Genomic DNA, 20,515 nt, shown 5'->3' with positions numbered 1-20,515 from the left:
AGACCTAAGAGATATGCGTATAAGCAAGATGTCAGAAACAGACCTCAGGGTAACAGTTATGGAGACAATAGCTAGGCTGGAGAAAACCACTAATGGCAACATAGATTCCCTAAGGGCAGAAATGAGAGCTAATCAAGCTGAACTTAAAAATTCCATAAATGAGATGCAGTGTAACCTAGATTCTCCAACAGCTAGAGTAAATGAGGTAGAACAATGAATTAGTGATCTAGAAGACACAGTGACAGAAAGGAACAGGAAGAAGCCTGGAGCAAACCCCTTAAAATCCATGAAAACAGAATTAGAGAAATAAATGATGCCATGAAACATTCCAATGTCAGAATTATTGGGATCCTTGAGGGGGTGGAAAGAGAGAGAAGACTAGAGGATACATTTGAGCAAATCCTAGCTGAGAACTTCCCCAATCTAGGGAATGAAACAAGCATTTGTGTCTTAAAGGCAAAGAGGACCCTTCCCAAGATCAAGAAGAAGAGACCAATGTCACAGGATGTAACAGCAAAACCTGCAAATCTCAAAACCAAGGAAACCATCTTAAGGGCAGTTAGGAGGAAGAGATTCCTTACATATAGAGGAAGGAACATCAGCATAAGGTCAGACCTGTCCACAGAGACCTGGCAAGCCAGAAAGGGCTGGCAAGACATATTCAGGGTACTAAATGAAAGGAACATGCAGCCAAGGATACTTTATCCGGCAAGGCTGTCATTCAGAATGGATGAGGAGATAAGGAGCTTCCAAGACTGGCAGAAATTGAAAGAATATGTGACCACTAAGCCAGATCTGCAAGAAATATTAAGGGGGATTCTATAAAAGAAGACCCCTAGAGTGATGGAGAACAGAAATTTATAGAGACAATCTATAGAAACAAGGACTTCACAGGCAACATGATGACAATAAAAACATGTCTTTCAATAATCACTCTCAACACAAACGGCCTAAATGCTCCCATGGAAGGGCCCAGGGCTACAGATTGGATAAAAAGATAGGACCCATCCATATGCTGTCCACAAGAGATTCATTTTGATCCAAGCCTCACTCAAAAAAATTGAAAAATCCCAAATTCATTAACTAACTTTACATCTTAAAGAACTGGAGAAAAAATAACAAATGAGGCCGAAGCCATGCATGAGAAGAGAAATAATTAAGATAAGAGCAGAGATCAATGAATTAAAAACCAGAAATACAGTAGAACAGATCAACAAAACTAGAAGCTGGTTCTTTGAAAGAATTAATAAGATCAATAAACCACTGGCCAGACTTATCCAAAAGAAAAGAGAAAGGACCCAAATTAATAAAATTAGGAAAGAAAGGGGAGAGATCATGACTAACACCAAGAAAATAGAAACAATTATCAGAAACTATTAACAACAACTATATGCCAATAAATTAAGCAACATAGAAGAAATGGATGCCTTCCTGGAAATCTATTAACTACCAAGACCGAAAAAGGAGGAAATTGACAATGTGAATAGACCAATAACCAGTAACGAGATTGAAGCAATGATCAAAAACCTCCCAAAAAACAAGACTCCAGGGCCTGATGGATTCTCTGGGGAAGTCTACCAAACATTCAAAGAAGAAATATTACCTACTCTCCTGAAGCTGTTTCAAAAAATAAAAAAAGAAGGAAAACTTCCAGACTCATTCTATGAGGCCACTGTTACCTTGAGTAAGAGACCCCCATCAAAAAGGAGAACTTCAGACCAATATCCCTGACGATTACGGATCCCAAAATTCTCAACAAGATACTGGCAAATAGGACCCAAAAGTACATTAAAAGGATTATACATCATGACCAGGTGGGATTTATCCCTGGGATGTGAGGATGGTTCAACATTCACAAACCAATCACTGTGATAGAACACATTAATAAGAGGAGAGAGAAGAGCCATATGGTCCTTTCAATTGATGTAGGAAAGCATTTGACAAAATACACTATCCTATCCTGATTAAAATTCTTCAGAGCATAGGGATAGAGGGAACATTCCTCAATATCACAAAAACCTTCTATGAAAAGCCCACAGTGAATATTATTCTCAATGGGGAAAAGATGAGAGCCTTTCCCTTAAGATCAGGAACATGACAAGGATTCCCACTCTCATTACCATTGTTCAACATAGAACTAGAAGTCCCAGCAAAAGCAATCAGACAGCAAAAAGAAATAAAAGGTATTCAAATTGGCAAAGAAGTCAAACTCTCTCTCTTTGCAGAAGACATGATACTTTATGTGGAAAACCCAAAAGACTCCACCCTCAAATTACTAGGACTCATATATTTCAGTAATGTGGCAGGACACAAAATCAATGCACAGAAATCACTTGCTTTCCTATACACTAACAATGTAACTGTAGAAAGAGAAATTAGGGAATCGATTCCATTTACAATAGCACCAAAACCGTAAGATACCTTGGAATAAATCTAACCAAAGAAGTGAATGATCTATACTCCAGAAACTACAGAACACTTATCAATGAAATTGCAGCAGACACAAAAATATGGAAAAACATTCCATGCTCATGGATTGGAAAAATAAACATCATTAAAATGTCTATGTTGCCCAGTGCAATCTATACTTCTAATGTCATCCTGATAAAACTACCACTGGCATTTTTCAAAGAGCTAGAACAAACAATCCTAAAATTTGTATGGAACCAGAAAAGATCCCCAATCACCAAGGAAATGTTGAAGAGAAACAATGCTGTGGGCATCATGTTGCCTAATTTCAAGCTATACTACAAAGCTGTCATCACCAAGACAGCATGGTACTGGCACAAAAAAAGACACACAAATCAATGGAAAAGAATAGAGAGCAGAGATATGGACCCTGAACCCCATGGTCAACTAATCTTCAACAAGGCAGGAAAAAATATTCAGTGGAAAAAAGACATTCTCTTCAATAAATGGTGCTGGGGAAAAAGGTCAGCTATATACAGAAGAATGGAACTCGACCATTCTCTTATACCATAAACAAAGATAAACTCTAAATGGATGAAAGACCTCAATGTGAAACAGGAATCCATCAAAATCTTAGAAGAGAACATAGGCAGTAACCTCTTCTCCATCGACCACAGCAATTTCTTTCAAGACAACGTCTCCAAAGGCAAGGGAAACAAAAGTGAAAATGAACTTTTGGGACTTCAACAAGATAAAAAGCTTCTGCAGGGCAAAGGAAACAGTTAACAGAACAAAAAGGAAACCCAGAGAATGGAGAAGATATTTACAAATGACACTACAGATAAAGGGCTGATAGCAAGATCTATAAAGAACTTCTCCAAACTCAACATTCCCCCCACAGAAAAAAAAGAAAAAGTCAAAAAATGGGCAGAAGACATGAACAGACATGTCTCCAAAGAAGACATACAAATGGCTAACAGACACATGAAAAAATGTTCATCATTAGCCATCAGGGAAATTCAAATCAAAAGCACACTGAGATACCACCTTACACCAGTTAGAATGGCAAAAATGGACAAGGCAAGAAACAACAAATGTTGGAGAGGTTGCAGAGAATGAGGAACCCTCTTACAATGACAATGGGAATGCAAGTTGGTACAACCACTTTGGAAAACAAGTGGCAGCTCCTCAAAAAGTTAAATATAGATCTACCCTATCACCCAGCAATTGCACTACTTGGCATTTACCCCAAAGATACAGATAAAGTGAAAAGAAGGACCATATGCACCCCAATGTTCATAGCAGCAATGTGCACAATGTGGAAAGAGCCAAGATGCCCTTCAATAGAAGAATGGATAAAGAACATGTGGTCTGTATATACAATGGAATATTACTCAGCCATCAGAAAGGGTGAATACACTCAATTTTTACATCAACATGGATGGGACTGGAGGAGATTATGCTAAATGAAATAAGTCAAGCAGAGAGAGTCAACTATCATATGGTTTCACTTATTTGTGGAGGATAAGGAATAGCATGGAGGACATTAGGAGAAGGAAGGAAAAAATGAAGGGGGGGAAATCGAAGGGGGAGAAAAACCATGAGAGACTATGGACTCTGAGAAATAAAATGAGGGTTTTAGAAGGGAGGGGGGTGGAGGGATGGGTGAGCCCGGTGATGGGTATTAAGGAGAGCACAGATTGCATGGAGCACTGGGTGTTCCACACAAACAATGAATCACAGAACACTACATCAAAAACTAATGATGTATTATATGGTGACTAATATAGCATAACATAGCAAAAAAAAAAAAAGTTTTTTTAACTGAAAATATAATTTCTAAGTACCAAAAACTTTCTAAGTACCAAAAGTTTCTAAGTACCAAATTTTTAATATACTACATAATTAATGGAAAAAATAGTTATCATGCTTGTTAACACCATCTTATAAACTTTCCTTCTACTTGTAAAGCAATTAAGTTATCCTCTGGCACTCTCTTTCTTTAAAACTAAATAACCTTGATTACGTACCCTGTTATTATATCTCTAAATCTGTCCTTTGAGAGCCTTCTCTTCACAGCCCATAATTTCTTTATGAGTCTTTTGAATGAAGGTAATTTTAAAAAGCATCCATCTTAACCTTTTAAAAAACATTAAGTATATATGAAAGAGAGAACTTTGGTTCCTTTAAGAAACGTAACTCTACTCCTTCCTTCCTTTTAATACGTCCCTCCAAAAAGCAAATGGCTACACTATAAAAATATTCATAAACATCTGTAGTACTAGTAATGTTATGAAATACCAAGATCTTAAAATCTACATCAATAATAAGCACTATAAGTTACAAGAAGTTCCAGACACATGCCTTTCTGGGCTTTGCTAAATGCACCTCCCGAGCAGGACTTCCCAATTTCCTCACTGCTGAGGGCTCACTTGAGAGAGAGATGCTAAGTGAAGATTCTGCAACGTCGGGTGTGGGGTCGGGTGTCTGCATTCCTAATCAGCTGCCAGGTGCTGCTCGTGCTGCTGGCCCACAGGCCCCACTTGAAGTTGCAAGGGTATGAACTACCATATTCTTTTTCGACATAAAAGAGATATGAATCCACATAAAAATTTCTTGAAATCTAGATAATGATGATTTTATAAGACATGAAATTACTCTCCTAGAACTCGCTTGTCACAAAAGTGCATTGGCATGCCAGGTATCTGTTACTTTATTTGTGACCTGCATCTGTTTTCTAAGGGTGGGGAAAAAAAAAAAAAAACCCAACAACCAAAAAAACCACTTTTAAATGTAAATTGTGCAACAACATACCTATATGCTCACTGTCATATGCCAAGTAAAAAAAGTTCTAAGCTAACCAAACCATTCCCTTGTCTAGGAATGCAAGAGACCTATTTTGGAAAGAAAACCAGAATTTTAAGCACGTGAGAAAAGGCACGATCCAAATCACGTCTTTCGTGCAGATACAGTGTAATTTCGTACTTAAACGAACCTCCACTCTGCGGTAAGTCGGTGTTAAACTGTCAAGTCAAAAACGGGGAGTACGGAGGTTTCATCCTAACCGCAAGCTCATCAGTGAGCCTAAGGCTGTGCGTCATCTCTCTGCAGTTCCACCCGCGCATCTGAGAGGCAGTTTTGTCTGTGGTAAGTGGGAAGCAGGTCACCCAAGCAGAGGCGAGCCTCAGTAGCGCCATCAGCAGGACATCGTGATCCGCCCTATCCAGCTTCCCCCTGTGATGGCTGGGGCTCCGCACTCCTCAGCCTGCACGTGCATTTAGAGACTATCACTTCCAGAACGGCTGTTTGGTGACTATAATCTGGGCGAAGAGTAGAATTTACTTTACAAAAGTTCTCTCCTACAACTTACAGCGAAGGTATTAGAAGGAAGTATATTGTGATTATTTCTTTCTCATGAATGTTCACAGATTATACTTATAATGACCCCAAGCTAGAAAAACTTACAAGTAGAAAACGGGACTGAAAAACCCTTCATGTCATCCCAGCATTTGCATCTAATTCTGAAGTAATGAGGTCTGTGATTTTATTGAAGCACATGCCCGTCTTCTTCAGTTGTTAACTTTTCACATACTTGTCATCACGGGCACACACTTTCTTTTCATCCTCCTCTGGCTCGTGGTATTTTACTCTGGAAAGGTCAAACTCCCTCACTTTCAGAAACAAATTCCAGCCACTGTGTCAACAGCTGAAATTATGCCCGTAAGTCAGAACACTTCGGCTGCTACCATCAACCACTCACTGCCATCGAAGCACGCGGCCCGACTAGTGTGCAATCAGCTACATTATGTGTGCATGAGCTCAGCCCAACAGGGGGCTCTCCTTCTGCAACAAAGAAGGCCCTGGAGATAATCCAGAAGGCAGTAGGACATGACATGGCTGTACTTCTGACCTCTTACACATGATTGAAGCCTAACACTTAACTGTTCTTCACAAAATATTAAGAGACTTAGAAATGTAAACCTAAAAATGAGTGGCTGGCAGAGTTTTCTGTCGGGAGTTCTAGGCAACTTTGGCAAGTGCTCCTATCTACTGCATCCCAGCTCTTTGGATGACTCACACGAGCTTTGGTATGAGGAGGAAGAGAAATGCGTGATGGCTTTGTGGAAAAATTACGGTCAGAGTTAATTACACAATCACGACAGGTTTCCTGAGTGCCTTAATGTAATGACTCCCTGAAGTTATAAAAACTAAAAGTTCCAACATTTCTTTCCTAGACTTTCAGTTTCAGAGGGGAAAAAAAAAAAAAACATGCACACGTGTGTACACACACACCAGGACATTATAAATACATTTTGAAGAGTTTTTTCCTTAGAATTTCCATGTCATTAAATTGTAAAATTTGCATTTAATGAGAAAGACCTATCTGTTAAAGACAAAAAAATATTTTTGCTTTTCTCTTACCAAAATGATGAATAATAATTCATTCTCTTTACATGTATCAATTTCAGGCATTCAATTTCAGGCATTTTATAGCTCCAAAATATAGCATGGTAACTAATAAAGCTGAAAAATTTCTTTTAAACTATTAAGTTTATTTGGTTGATATTAAATATTATATAAATGCAATTAAGAGCATATGAAGTTGACAAGAGCAAAAGATGCACGATAAAGCAAGTAAATACATATATTAAAAGAAAATATATTACCTAGGCAGGATGTATATAATCCAATATAATGTTTAAGTGTTCAGATGCAATTTTAAGAACAATCTAATTCGTATATGATTTTTCAAGCCAAAATACAGAAACATTTACTGAAAGAATCCCTCCACCAAAACAAAAAATAATTCTTTTTAAAAAATGAATAAATTTAGTCTTAAAAGTAATTTCTTTTTGCTTTTATAACATAATCATATCCTATCTTAGAAGTTCTAACAATTCCAATATTTTGGAATATATCAGATTTCACAATAAAATCAGTAAATACGTTTTATATTTTCCTCAGCATTCAGCCACATAACTTTGTGGTTATTTCTAGACTCATACACAAAGATGGCTGTGCTCTAATTCTCTCTTCTAAGAACAATAATAGTACCTACCTCACAAGGCAGCTGTAAAGACTAAATGAGTTACCATGGAAAACACAGAGAGTAGTTCCTGCCACAAGAGCAGTGTTTAAAAAAAAAAAAAAAAAATCACACTGAAAAGTCCCTATGACTTGTGATTAAATGAAGGTTAATACATAAATAAGATAAAAAATGAACACATAACTACCTGAGATCTTGTTCATACTGATTAGTGAAGGGCAAATCTAAGCCTGGCATAATCAGCTCACTTAAAATCAATCAGTGACTTTTCAATCATGAAAATGCACTAACGATTTTTCTGAAATAATAAAATTAAACAACAGTACGCAGTTAATAAAAAATTCAGAGTATAGTTCGCAAAAATGTCTTTTTATGATAAATGAGGATCATAAATGATGAAAGTAAATTAAAGGAACTAATTGAAACTAAACAAGACAATATACAGGAGCTGAGACCAGCAATAAATTTCTTTGGGAGGAGAGTGGGAAATCACAATGGGTTCATCTTTCAAATAGCTTCCTGCATTATTTGCCTTACAATCTCCCTGGGTGGTACATTTTCCAGTATCATCCTTCTTTCTGATTTTTGAATACATAACTGGGTATTTTCATATTTACCTTGAGATATTGAGATACACTATTTCCAGTTCTTTCTACAATCAACATATTCCATTTGCCAATGCACCTGTAGCTTACACAGTCAAGCTGCATCAAGTAAGGACACACAAGTATGGATCTGAGAAGAGCTGTCAATGAACCAACAAGGTCTACTGGCTCACAGAAACCACAAGGAAGTATCTTGCAATTATGTTTCTCAAGAAGTCAGTTAACCATTTTCTTTAAAACAATACATATTTAAAAGCCTTAGTATTTTGGGGTGCCTGGGTGGCTCAGTGGGTTAAGCCTCTGCCTTCAGCTCAGGTCATGATCTCAGGGTCCTGGGATTGAGCCCCGCATAGGGCTCTCTGCTCAGCGGGGAGCCTGCTTCCCCCTCTCTCTCTGCCTCTCTGCCTACATGTGGTCTCTGTCAAATAAATAAATAAAATCTTTAAAAAAATTAAAAAATAAAAAAGAAAGCCTTAGTATTTTTAAGAAAAGTAATGGTCTTTAAGACTTGTCAGGCAATTAACAATCCCAATGTCAATCCCATCTAAGTGATTTAATTAAGAAAGATCCATTAATTGTTGGTTAAATGTGGAAACCATAAAATTCATTCAAATCCATTCTGCTGTTTAAAGAAAAATCTTTTTAAAGCATATTTATTAATAGCATTGTTTAGTTTCTAGCTAAGGCAGATGCTACTGATGTCCCATCCATATTTCCATGCACACCAGCCCAAATTTAACTGCCTGAGATTTCTGCAAGCCTTTTGCCTGTGTACGTGTTGGCCTGGGAACCCCAGAGAATTGATGTCTCCTGGGAGCAACTATTAACTTTAAATACTCCAGCCCATTTTCCTCTTGGAAGCGATAACTCTGAATCATGTAATGTACGGATTCTTAGAACTACCCAGAGCATTAAGCTGTACTCATGCAGAGTGGTAATTTATTTGATAAACCATCAAATAAATTATTATTTATTTGATGGTTTATTATTATTTATTTACTATTTTTTTTCTCTCTCTCTTTTAAACTTCTCACACTTCTCTTAAGTATTTCCTAGAGTTACTTTCTCAATAGATGATTTGTACTTAAATCTTTGTCTCAGAGACTGTTTCTGGGGGAACCCAGTCTAAGTTGATACTGGCAGTGGTTTTAGGAAGCAGATCCTCAGGATGGGATTGTAGAATTAAATCATCACTCACCAGCCGTATGACAACAAAGACTCCGCTGGGAACTGACCGTATACTCGTCATAACTAGGGTCAAGAAAACCCCTCAGAGGCTGTAGCATCACAAATTCTAAGCGTTTCACCTCCAGTGACTGGAACACAATATAGATTGAAGGGAAGGTGCCTACCGTTTCAGATATATAGTCGCAATATTAATCATAAAGGCTTGGAGTTGGTGGGTTGTTGTTATATTCACAGAAGAAAATGATATCAAGTCAGTGAACGATCAACTGAAGGCAGAGTGTGTACTGCAGAAGACTTCTAGGGCAAACAATGAAGAGATTCCCATCTCCTGTTGTGACGTCAACGTGCGCCAGAAATAGGCACAGTATGTGCTTTCCAGAGTCGCATCCTTAAAAAGAACGCTGCATTTGGAGCCTTGTCAGGCTTCCATGTTACAGTCGGGGCAATGCTAGGCAAATAACAGGACCCTAAGTGTAGAAAATCCAGGTGAGTGCAACTGAGAACCATGATCTTCCAGATTCCCCTATACCCTCTGGATAGGCAGAAGTAACCTCTCCCACCTAGAAGATAGTAGTTTGTCTGTTCCTAAACACCATAAAAGATGACAGGGGTTCTCCTGAAGATCTGATCTCATTTTCCCGCATGGCTTTAAGCAACAAATAGGTAAGGTCTCAAAACGTCCCATCTGGCAAAGAAGTCTCTTCTCCAGGAAAACAAAAACGAGAGAGAGAGAGAGAGAGAGAGAGAAAGAAAGAGACACTATTCAACGAAAGAGATATAAGATCTGCATAGTAGGAACCAGAGGGTCCTAGGAAGATATGCAGGGAAGAGATGATGAGGGATCATGAGGCAACATACACCCAGTCAGCAGTGCGGTATGGAGGAATAAGCAGTTTGAGAGAAGAGACACACAGACTCCTACACAGTGGCAAATGGCTTGAATGGTTGGCCAATGCCCTGGGGGAGCCAGACTGGAAGACCTTCCCCAAAGTATCCTGGAGAAGCAGCATGAGGATGTACCCACAGAGTAGGCATGGAAAGTGCAAATTGCTCTGTTTCACATCAATGACCACTAAAGAGCATTTATCACGAAGTACTGAACAACTGGGTAGATGAGTTGTCACTGGAGGTCATCCAGCCTTTTTGTGTGGCAAATGTAGTGCTTGCAAAATGGGCTCATAAATGCTGTAGCAGGGTAGTGGGGATGGGAGCAGGGAGGGGGGGAGACGGAAACAGACACACACAGAGAGAAAAAAAGACACAAGAGAATATTATACATGGGCCTAAAAGCATGGGCTGTTTCTCACCTAGTGTAATATAGCTACAGGCAGGGGTGAATGACCAACCAATTGTCCAATGCTTATTCTTCAATACAGTACCACCTTTCAAAAAGACAACCGATGTCATGTCAATTAGATAATCATCAATTCCATACCTCTAGAGGGGGTGGGATACATTGTTTCTTGTTACTGACAAACATTCCACTTATGACTTCCTTTCTTGTTCACGGTGCCTCTCCCAGGTACACATACTACCTGATTCAGCATCATGGGATATCACCATGGGGTTGTGCATCAGCTGCATAACCAAGAACCTCTTTTATGGGAAATGAGGTCCAATAATGGGCACATGAACATGGGATCCACCGGGGCCACCATTTACTGCCCTACTTAAGAGCTGCCCACGTGATAAAACACTGGGGCAGTCTCTTAAATGCACAATGAAGGCTCTAGCTTGGGGATGACAGTCTTTGAATTGAAATGTAGTCCTTCAAGATATAAAATGTACTCTCGACTACGGTGTTATGTTCATTGATGTGCTGGCACCAGCTTGTATCTGCTCATTTAAAAGAAATTAAATTTAATTTAAAAAGTATACTTTTCAGGAATCATTAAAGCCAGCTGACTTCACATAATAGGTAGCTTGAAATCAGCCCCGGTGGGAATATTTATATTATGAAAATTAGCAAATGCTACAAATCAGCTTGCCCCTCCCCACACTGGCTCTGCCCCAAAAAGGCGGAATGCATGAGTGTGGGAACTAAGGGATGGATGTGGGAGCAGCGTCTCTCGCCACCACAGAGCGTGAGCTACTTGGGAAATCTGCCCACCCTGTCTCTGCAACTTTAGGCTCTACGGACCACAAATGTTCTACTTTCCACGTGGGGGTATAAAGCTGAGGTGGTGCTCCCACCAGGGTCACAGTAAGAATTTCACTTAACCTAAATCTATACCTACTATCTCGATATTTTGGATTTTTCAAGCCAGTAAAACTACATGCAAAAAAAAAAAAAAATCTGGCAGAGCTCCAGCTGACAAGAAGATCGTCCTGAAGGCTGTTGCTACATAATGTGGGGAAAGCAGAACCAAGTATAAAACTCGAGGACTCATTTAAGCCCCTTCTGTGCTCGGTGAAGTCTGGACAATTTCAGGAGCCACTGTGAAATGCACACACAGAGACTGTGCATTCCCAGGCCTCTGGGTTTCAAGTTCAGGCCATCTCACTAATCAAGCTGCTGACAGAGTTAATGTGCAGGGAAATTTGAAAGGGTATGAAAGAAGAAAAAAGATTAAGTATAAATTACGGACCTTTGTTCTAATGTTAGCAACCCTCCTTCGTGATGTATTCTCAGCTGGGCTTTTTGGTTTGTTTGTTGTTTTAATTGTGAGCAGTCACCCATCTTAAAGGATCAGTGACTGGATAAAGAGGGCATTGGTGAGGTTTCTCACTACCATTACCTACAACTTTTGGTCTCAGTTTCCCCTCTTGTGGCCAAAATCTATGCTGCCCACATATGGGGAAGGCTGGTACATAAAACCCCAGATCTTTAGGGATTTTGGCAGAATAACTTTGAAGTTCATATTCTAAGCAGCTTCTGGGATTCTTTAGTAGGATAAAGTTCCTTTAAATGAAGTTGAGATCCTTTAATCGATTATCTCCCTCTTTCTCTTGACTCAATTCCACACTCCTTTAAATGGTAGTGTTTCCTGGGATCATGTCCCAAATCAACTACCAGACTTTGAATCCATGAGTGAGAATCAGGCAGAAGCCAGTTTAAGACAATGACCATATTTAATATCTGTTGGTTTTATATAAATTTTATTAGATAGGCTGAATCCATATCGAATTTAATGTTTTTACAATTTTCTCTTTTGTTATGTTTTGTGATAAATGATACGTTTATGTACAAGTGAACCTAAATAACTACCTTTCTGATCATTTGAGAGATTACATTTTACCTGTTCACATTTTGTTAGATGCTGAGCAAACGTAGAGAGCAGAGTATAAAATAAGAATGGGACGAATCAGATCTTAGGCAATATCAAGCTTTATGAAATAATATCAAGGATACAGTCAAGCTAAAGGATTGTGAAGGTTCGGGTAAAGCAGAGCAAGATCTGGACATTGACGGTGGGTCCCCAGAGGTTATGGGCTGAATCGCATCCCTTCAAATTCATACTTTGAAGTCCAAACCCCTAGTACCTCAGAAGTAACAGTATTCAAGGATAAGGTCTTCGAAGAGGTGGTTAGGTTACAATTAGGCTATTAGGACAGCATCTACTAGGATTGGTGTCCATATAAGAAGAGACACCAGGGATGTACACGGGCAGACAGATCACCATCTAAAGACGCGGCAACAGGCAGCCATCTGTCAGCCAAGGAAGGAGGCAGCAGGAGAAAGTGACCCTGCCAGCACCTTGACCTTGGAGTTCCAGCCTACAGAACCATGAAAAAATACCTTTCTATAGTTTGAGCTACCCAATCTGTCTCATTCTGTTACGGCAGCCTTAGGAAACTAAAAACACCAGGTCGTGCCTCACTGTGGTGGAGACACACATGTGGCCCAGAAGAGAAGAAGTCTCCAAAGGAGGTTTGCAGACTTCCTTGCATGTATCACCTATGGAACATTTTTACAAAGTCTTGCCTCATTGATCTTGGGTTCTATAGCTACCTTCAGCCAGTGATATCCTGCAAAAAGCATTTTAGTTATAAATCCCCTTCCTTTTCGTAAACATCATACATCCAGTTACCTGGAGTTCAGGCTAACAGAGAGATGATACTTGATTCTCTTGACTACTTCCTTCCTAGGGGTGCCCTTCCAGTGAAGGAAGTTGCTTTAACTTCATCCTCCCAGGGGGTTTCAAAGACAAATCTCTTCTTTTATGTTCAATACAAAATGACCTCAACACAAATTGCTCATTTTCATGTCTATGCATATAACCACTTCAAATGTGAATTATATACCAATAAATGATCATGAAATATCTTGCTTAAATTCTGAGATGTGCTAACATTCATTTAGTCTGTTTTATTTGCTTTAGAGTTTGACCTCCTTTACCTATGAGTAGGAAGGTCTACTATGGTTCTTTGGAAATAAGATTTTTTAAAAAGCACATTGACATATCAGTTCTTATATTAACAATACTTTGAAAACATAATACATTATTATCATTATTAATACATTATTAGGATACATATTACCAGTGGCATTTTCCACAAAGATGGAAAAAATAACACTAAGATTTATATGGAATCACAAAAGACCCTGAAATGCGAAAGCAATCTTGAGAAAGAAGAACCTATCTGGAGATACTACAATCCTGTATTTCAAGATATACTACAAAGTAATCAGAACAGTATGGTACAGACACATAGATCAATGGAAAAGAGACACATGGATCAATAGAACAGAATAGACTCCAGAAATAAATCAATGACAAAAGAGGCAAGAACATACAATGGAGAAAAGATGGTCTCTCCAACAAACAGTATTAAGAAAACTGGATAGCCACGTGCAAAAGAATGAAACTGGACCATCTTCTCACACCATATGCAAATAAACCCAAAATGGGTTCAAGACCTAACTGTGAGATCTGAAACCAGGCAGTCGCTTCTCTGACATTAGCCATAGCAACATTTTTCTAGATATAGCTCCTAAGACAATCAACTATTGGGACTACATCAAAATAAAAGGCTTCTGCAAAACAAAGGAAACAGAAACAAAACAAAAGAAGCAACCTACTAAATGGATGAAGATATCTGCAAACGATATATCCAGTAAGAGGTTAATACCCAAAATATATAACTCCTGTAACTCAAAACCCTCCCCCACCAAAAATACAAAAAACAACCCAATAAATAATGGGCAGAGGCCCTGAATATATTTTTCCAAAGAAGACAGAGAGACAGCCAACAGACACATGAAAAGATGCTAAACTTTACTCATCATCAGGGAATACATATCAAAACCACAATCAGATATTGCTTAGACCTGACAGAGTGGCTAATGTGAAAAAGACAAAAAAAAAAAAAAAAAAAAAAAAATCAAGAGTTGGGGAGGATGTGGAGAAAAAGAAACTTTCATGCGCTACTGCTGAGACCATAAATTGGTGCAGGCACTGTGGAAAATAACATGGACATTCCTCAAAAAATTCAAAACAGAAATACTACATGATCCAGTAATTCCAATACTAGGTATTTACCCAAAGAATATAAAAGCACTAATTCAAAATGTTTACTGCAACATTATTTATTATAAGCTAGATATGGAAGTGACCCAAGTATCAACCAAAGGATGAATGGATAAAGACAGAGTGAGATACACACACTGGAATATGATTCAGCCCTCCCCCCCCACAAAAAAATCTTGCCAATTGGGACAACATGGGTAGACCTAGAAAGTATTATGCTAAGTGAAATGTCAGGTGGAGAAAAAAAAATACCATATAATTTTACTTGTGTGTGGAATCTAAAAACCAAAACAAATGAACAAACACCGAAGAGACTCTTAAATACAAAGAACAAACCAGTGTTTCCAGAAGGGAGGTGGGTAGGGGGAAATGGGTAAAATAAAGGGGATTAAGAGGGACAAACTTCCTTTTATAAAATAAATAGGTCACAGAAATGAAAAGTACAGAATAGGGAATATAGTTAACAATATTTTAATAAAATTGTACGGTGACAGATGGTGACAACACGTATCATTGTGATAACATATAGAATTGTTGAATCAATATGTTGTACACCTGCAACTAACCTAACACTGTGTAGCGTAATTATACTTCAGTTTAAAAAAAATAATACATTATGGATACATGTCCAGTGTGAAAAATTGAGTTTTATAATGAAGAGAAAATTGCCATCTAATGATACTGCCAAGTTGCTACTTATTAGGAGTTACAGGGATAACAGCAAGTACAGGGTTCATGTCACCTGTTTAAGCTCCTTGGTGTGAGGGGAGAATATCTGCCGTGTTTTTTTTCTTCATTATTACTTCAATTACTTCAATCATGGCAAAAGCCTTAGACATTCAAAAAGGACCTTGGCATGGAAGCATAGGAGAATTAGCAACAAGCAGAGGACTGCTCAGTAAGACAGCTTTATAATAAATCAGACCTACCTCAGCCTATCAGTGATAAAACACTATGAAATATTTAAAATCAGGGGGAGATAGAAATTGCAGAATTAATTCCACAAAAATGCAGTCATCTTATACTTACTGAAGCCACATTCACGAAATCATCATCTGAGAGGGTTTCCAACATTTCGGAGACAGATGTTCGGATCAGTTTAAGTGTCAATCCGCTGACACTTCCACTCCTATAAAACAATGGGTCCATGACCACATACTGAAGCAACACCACACATCCTAACAATAGGAGACTTTCCCACTAACTCTAGGTCATTTATATAATATTTAAGTAATTTTACCTTCAAAAGTTAGTAAAGAGAGTCATATTTCTGATGGAGTAGAAATATATTGTAAAGAATTTTATCTTTCCTATCAGCAACAGAATGTATACGTTTCTAACTATAATGATGAACATTGCATGTCCAGGGATCATTTTAAGAAATTATGGATACTCATGACATATTTACTTATTGAAGAAATAGATACCCGAATACCAGCTCTGTTAGCCAGGTTGAAGGGTTCTAGTCCTTATTTCTCTGGTCTCTACATATTCTACGGATCCTCGGCGACCTCATCTCACTGTGAGACTCACCTCCAGACAACTAACTCACCCTTCTTCATCTCTAGAGCTCTCAACTTTTCCCCACTTTTAGACTTCTGGCTTTGTTAAACAACTACAGGGTCAATATACAGAATGGCAAACTACTCCCACACATATTTTTTCCCCTATTAATGATCTTGGTACCAATCTGGCTGGGTTTCAGTCATCCAATTTCCTCCATCCTCTCAACTTTCTCACCCTTTCGGACAACCTCTCTTTTTCATTCCATTTCTCAGTTCCCAAAGAGGTGGCCTCTTCTCCATCTTCTCTCCACCCTGTGTCAGGTGTGTCTTACCTGAAGACCCTGAGCTTGGGTAACAGCCTCTCCATACAACTCAGCCTCTACTCCTCGCCATGCAAACAGGTGAAAATTCTAGAAACTCATCTTGAGCTAATACTGTTAATAGTTCATAGTTACCTACTAACTAGCCAGTGATCACAAGAGCCCTGTATTCAAAAACTTTCATTCCCTTCCTTCCTTTCTTCCTTTCTTCTGCTGCTCAATACAGTGCCCCCAAATGTTTTCACCTATATCACTTCGCACCTGTCAATTCTTCCATTGGAAATTCCATTTTCTTTCCTCTCCTCTCCCATGCCCACCTTGTGAAATCAATTTTAATTTTACTTCCTTAGTGTTAAGCTTTTTCTGACACTTTCAGTCAGAGTGTTATTCCCTATGGACTCTTAGTACTGGGTCATACTTTACGTCTATCACCTTCTATAATTACTTTAGTTACTTGGGAATATGGTTAAGTTTCACTAATACACTTGAATTATCTTTGAGAGACATCTTAATCCTCTTTGTCTCTACATTATCACATTGTATAAAGGAGACCTTCCATACATGTTTGTTGAAATAATTTTTAAAAATGCTATTTGAACTTGATATGCATTTTTAATGTTCTAATACACATGTGGATTCTAAAGATTTTAATATGAAGAATTATTTCTGGGAATTATCACATATCCAAAAAGATTATAACATATTTTTTTTTAAAGATTTTATTTATTTATGAGAGAGAGAGAGAGAGCAAGCACAGGCAGACAGAATGGCAGGCAGAGTCAGAGGGAGAAGCAGGCTCCCTGCAGAGCAAGGAGCCCGATGTGGGACTCGATCCCAGGACGCTAGGATCATGACCTGAGCCGAAGGCAGCTGCTTAACCAACTGAGCCACCCAGGCGTCCCAGAGTATAACATATTGAATCACCACTTAGGTTTATACTTAAGAAGAATATCAAAGATTAGCATATAACTCCATAATAATTTAATTAAAATATATTCTGATTTATATATATTTTAAGAAATGAAATGGGAATTAACATGTAAGTTAACATGTTGAATTCCTTTATCTTCTCTTTCTCAGGCTAAGTGATATGTTTTTAACTTGTTTATTTCAGATCATTTTTTAAATGTTTTCAAATGATGATATTAGCTTGTGGTATGGATTTAGCTGTCTACAAAACACTGGATTCTGTTTCTTCCAGTATGACAAAGAACTTAAGAAGATTTAACTTTTTCTCTCAAGGAAAATAAGCATTTTATACCTCTTGTTTTTAACTCCTTGGCATTGCTCTTAAAAAACATATTATTTTCTATATTCTACAATTTCATCTTAAATTTTATTAGAAAATTATACACACATACCCCTTAACTCAAAGGGATGTAAAAAAAATAAAATGACCAATACAAAAACTCATGCAATTCCTTCCTATTTCTCTTTAAAAAAGTCCCAGTATTGGCCTTTAATATATTTGATATTTATCTATTTTGTGGCTAAATTCCTACAAATTATGTGAATCATTAGTAGCTAAATGCCAATTTTTTTTTTTTTTTTGGTAGCAGGAACTGCTAAGTTTTAGCAACCAAATACTTTATCCTGTTTAAAATGTAAAGCAAAAATTTGAAATAAAAGAATAATTTTTCAAAAAGCTCAAACATTATAAATATGCCATAATTTTCAATTCCAATGTAGATTCTTATTTTCTGTAAGATAATTTTTGTTTTGTTACTATCTTGATATGGCTTTTTTCCCTGGATATAAAGTCATCATAATTTCTCTTTGCTTTTTTTTTTTAACCCAACCTACTTCCAACATATTACTGTTATCTTCCTATCTTCCCTAAATTTTCAGTATATAAAGAGAGAATATTTAACTACTCACACATCAACCAGGATAAGCATGTCCTTAGGTGATGCAGCTCCTTGGATGTACCTGAAACAAAGACTATATGAATACTTTTTTCTCTTGAAAACTATTGAACATTGATATGTTTTGAATTGGTATTCACTGATTTTTTTTAGATCAGGTATTTTTTTCGAGCATCTCAGTAGGCAATGTGTTTTCATTCACAGTTCTACAATGTCAATTTTTAAAAAGCTCCATTTAACATAATAGAGATGTCAGAGGCAGAATATGTTTCACAGATAAAACAAGAGATCAAGAGATGTGTTCTAATATTAGAAGCAAAAGAAATTACCTCCTGGATATGAAAAAATATATGTATATATTTTATATATATATATATATATATATATATATATATATATATATATACATATACATATATACACACACACGTACACATATACATATATACACATATGTGTGTGTGTATACAAACACACACACATATATATCCTAAACTCCAGTTTATTGACCATGGGGTTTAAAACTCACTCTAAGGAATTAAAAGATTATATCCTATTTTTCAATGCAGAAAATAAGCACAGCAAGAGCTAGGTGGTCTAGGAATGTGAGAAAACAACTACCAACAGAGAAGAAATACTAAGGGGTAATACAAAGTGATGATAAAGTGATTGAAAACAGAGTAACGTATAACATTACCAAGAGTTTCAGGTGGTGCCTCTCAGAACTTTAGTGTCTGAGAATCACCTAGAGAACCAGTTCAAAACATGGATTCTCACATTGACCCCAGCCCAACTGTAGTGATAAACTGAATTGCAGGTGAGTGATCCCCCAAAGTTCATGCTGCTTGGCCACAGCCTGATTGGCGGGGAAGCGGGGTGGTGGGGGCGGCTGTTCTGATTTATCCAACAGGAAGAGCTAAACCTGAACTCAATATTTTAGTTATCTTTGAGGCCTCTCTGCCCAAGACTGACTCTAACTTCTCAGAAGCCTGCGGAAAAGCTGCCAATTAGTTTTTAGATAACATCCAAAACAGTGAGTATCTACTCAGGACTACGTGTTCATGAAACAGAGTGTATAACGTGCACCCAAGTCCATTTCTCTGTAAGAAGGTGAAAGCGGTAGGTTTGTCAGGATATTCCAATGAAAGGCAAATCTAGTTCATGTCCAGCATCTGCAATGGTCCATTGGAATATGAGAGGATAGGCTAGTAGGCTGGCACCTTGCTTCTAAGGTCCCCCCCCAAAACAACAGTTCCTAAACCCAATCTATGTGATCTATGTGATATCCCAGTCTCGGCCTCCATTCAACATCCCATAACTCCAGGGCCACTACACCTAGAGAAATATTAACAAGAATATTACGTGATTAATAATATCTGGTACTATCATTTGTGGCTGGTGTTCACGTAAATCGCTACTGGAATGGTTAACAGGACATTTTAAAAGTCGTAAATATATTTCTTCAATTCAATCATCATGCATCTTGGAATTTGTTTAAACCCTCACAAGTAGTTAGAAATAATCTAAATGAATACTATGCAGCCATCAAAAGAAATGAAATCTTGCCATTTGCGACGACGTGGATGGAACTAGAGGGTATCATGCTTAGCGAAATAAGTCAATCGGAGAAAGACAACTATCATATGATCTCCCTGATATGAGGGAGAGGAGATGCAACATGGGGGTTAAGGGGGTAGGAGAAGAGTAAATGAAGCAAGATGGGATTGGGAGGGAGATAAACCATAACTGACTCTTAGTCTCACAAAACAAACTGAGGGTTGCTGGGGGGAGAGGGGTTGGGAGAGGGGGGGTGGGGTTATTATGGACATTGGGGAGGGTATGTGCTATGGTGAGTGCTGTGAAGTGTGTAAACCTGGCGATTCACAGACCTGTACCCCTGGGGAAAAAAATATATTATATGTTTATAAAAAATAAAATTAAAAAAAAAAAAGAAGTAATACAAAAAAAAAATCTAAATGTCCAATATAGTAGGGGATTTTCAAAATAAGTTACCATATAATCATTCTAAAATGACATTAAGCATGTCTCTCATGCGTAAGCACTCAAAGGTATTGATATGAAAGAACAGGTTACAAAGCAGTGTA

At 37.8% G+C, this 20,515-nt stretch overlaps 1 protein-coding gene across 7 annotated transcripts in view; it reads right to left on the bottom strand.

Annotated features, from left to right (window-relative positions):
- CACNA2D1 (calcium voltage-gated channel auxiliary subunit alpha2delta 1) overlaps nucleotides 1-20,515 on the bottom strand; it is a 496,060-nt gene that overhangs the window by 98,117 nt on the left and 377,428 nt on the right. For all 7 annotated transcript variants that reach the window (XM_032873243.1, XM_032873244.1, XM_032873245.1 and 4 more), the window contains exons 9-10: nucleotides 18,424-18,474; nucleotides 15,750-15,849 (exon numbers count right to left, since the gene is read on the bottom strand). In XM_032873243.1, coding sequence (XP_032729134.1) covers nucleotides 15,750-15,849; nucleotides 18,424-18,474 — 151 coding nt within the window. The remainder of the gene's footprint in view (nucleotides 1-15,749; nucleotides 15,850-18,423; nucleotides 18,475-20,515) is intronic.

This window comes from Lontra canadensis, unplaced genomic scaffold (assembly GCF_010015895.1).
Source record: "Lontra canadensis isolate GAN:19392208 unplaced genomic scaffold, GSC_riverotter_1.0 scaffold48, whole genome shotgun sequence".
Classification (NCBI taxonomy): Eukaryota; Metazoa; Chordata; class Mammalia; order Carnivora; family Mustelidae; genus Lontra; species Lontra canadensis.
This window is presented reverse-complemented; position numbering and strand designations above follow the sequence as displayed.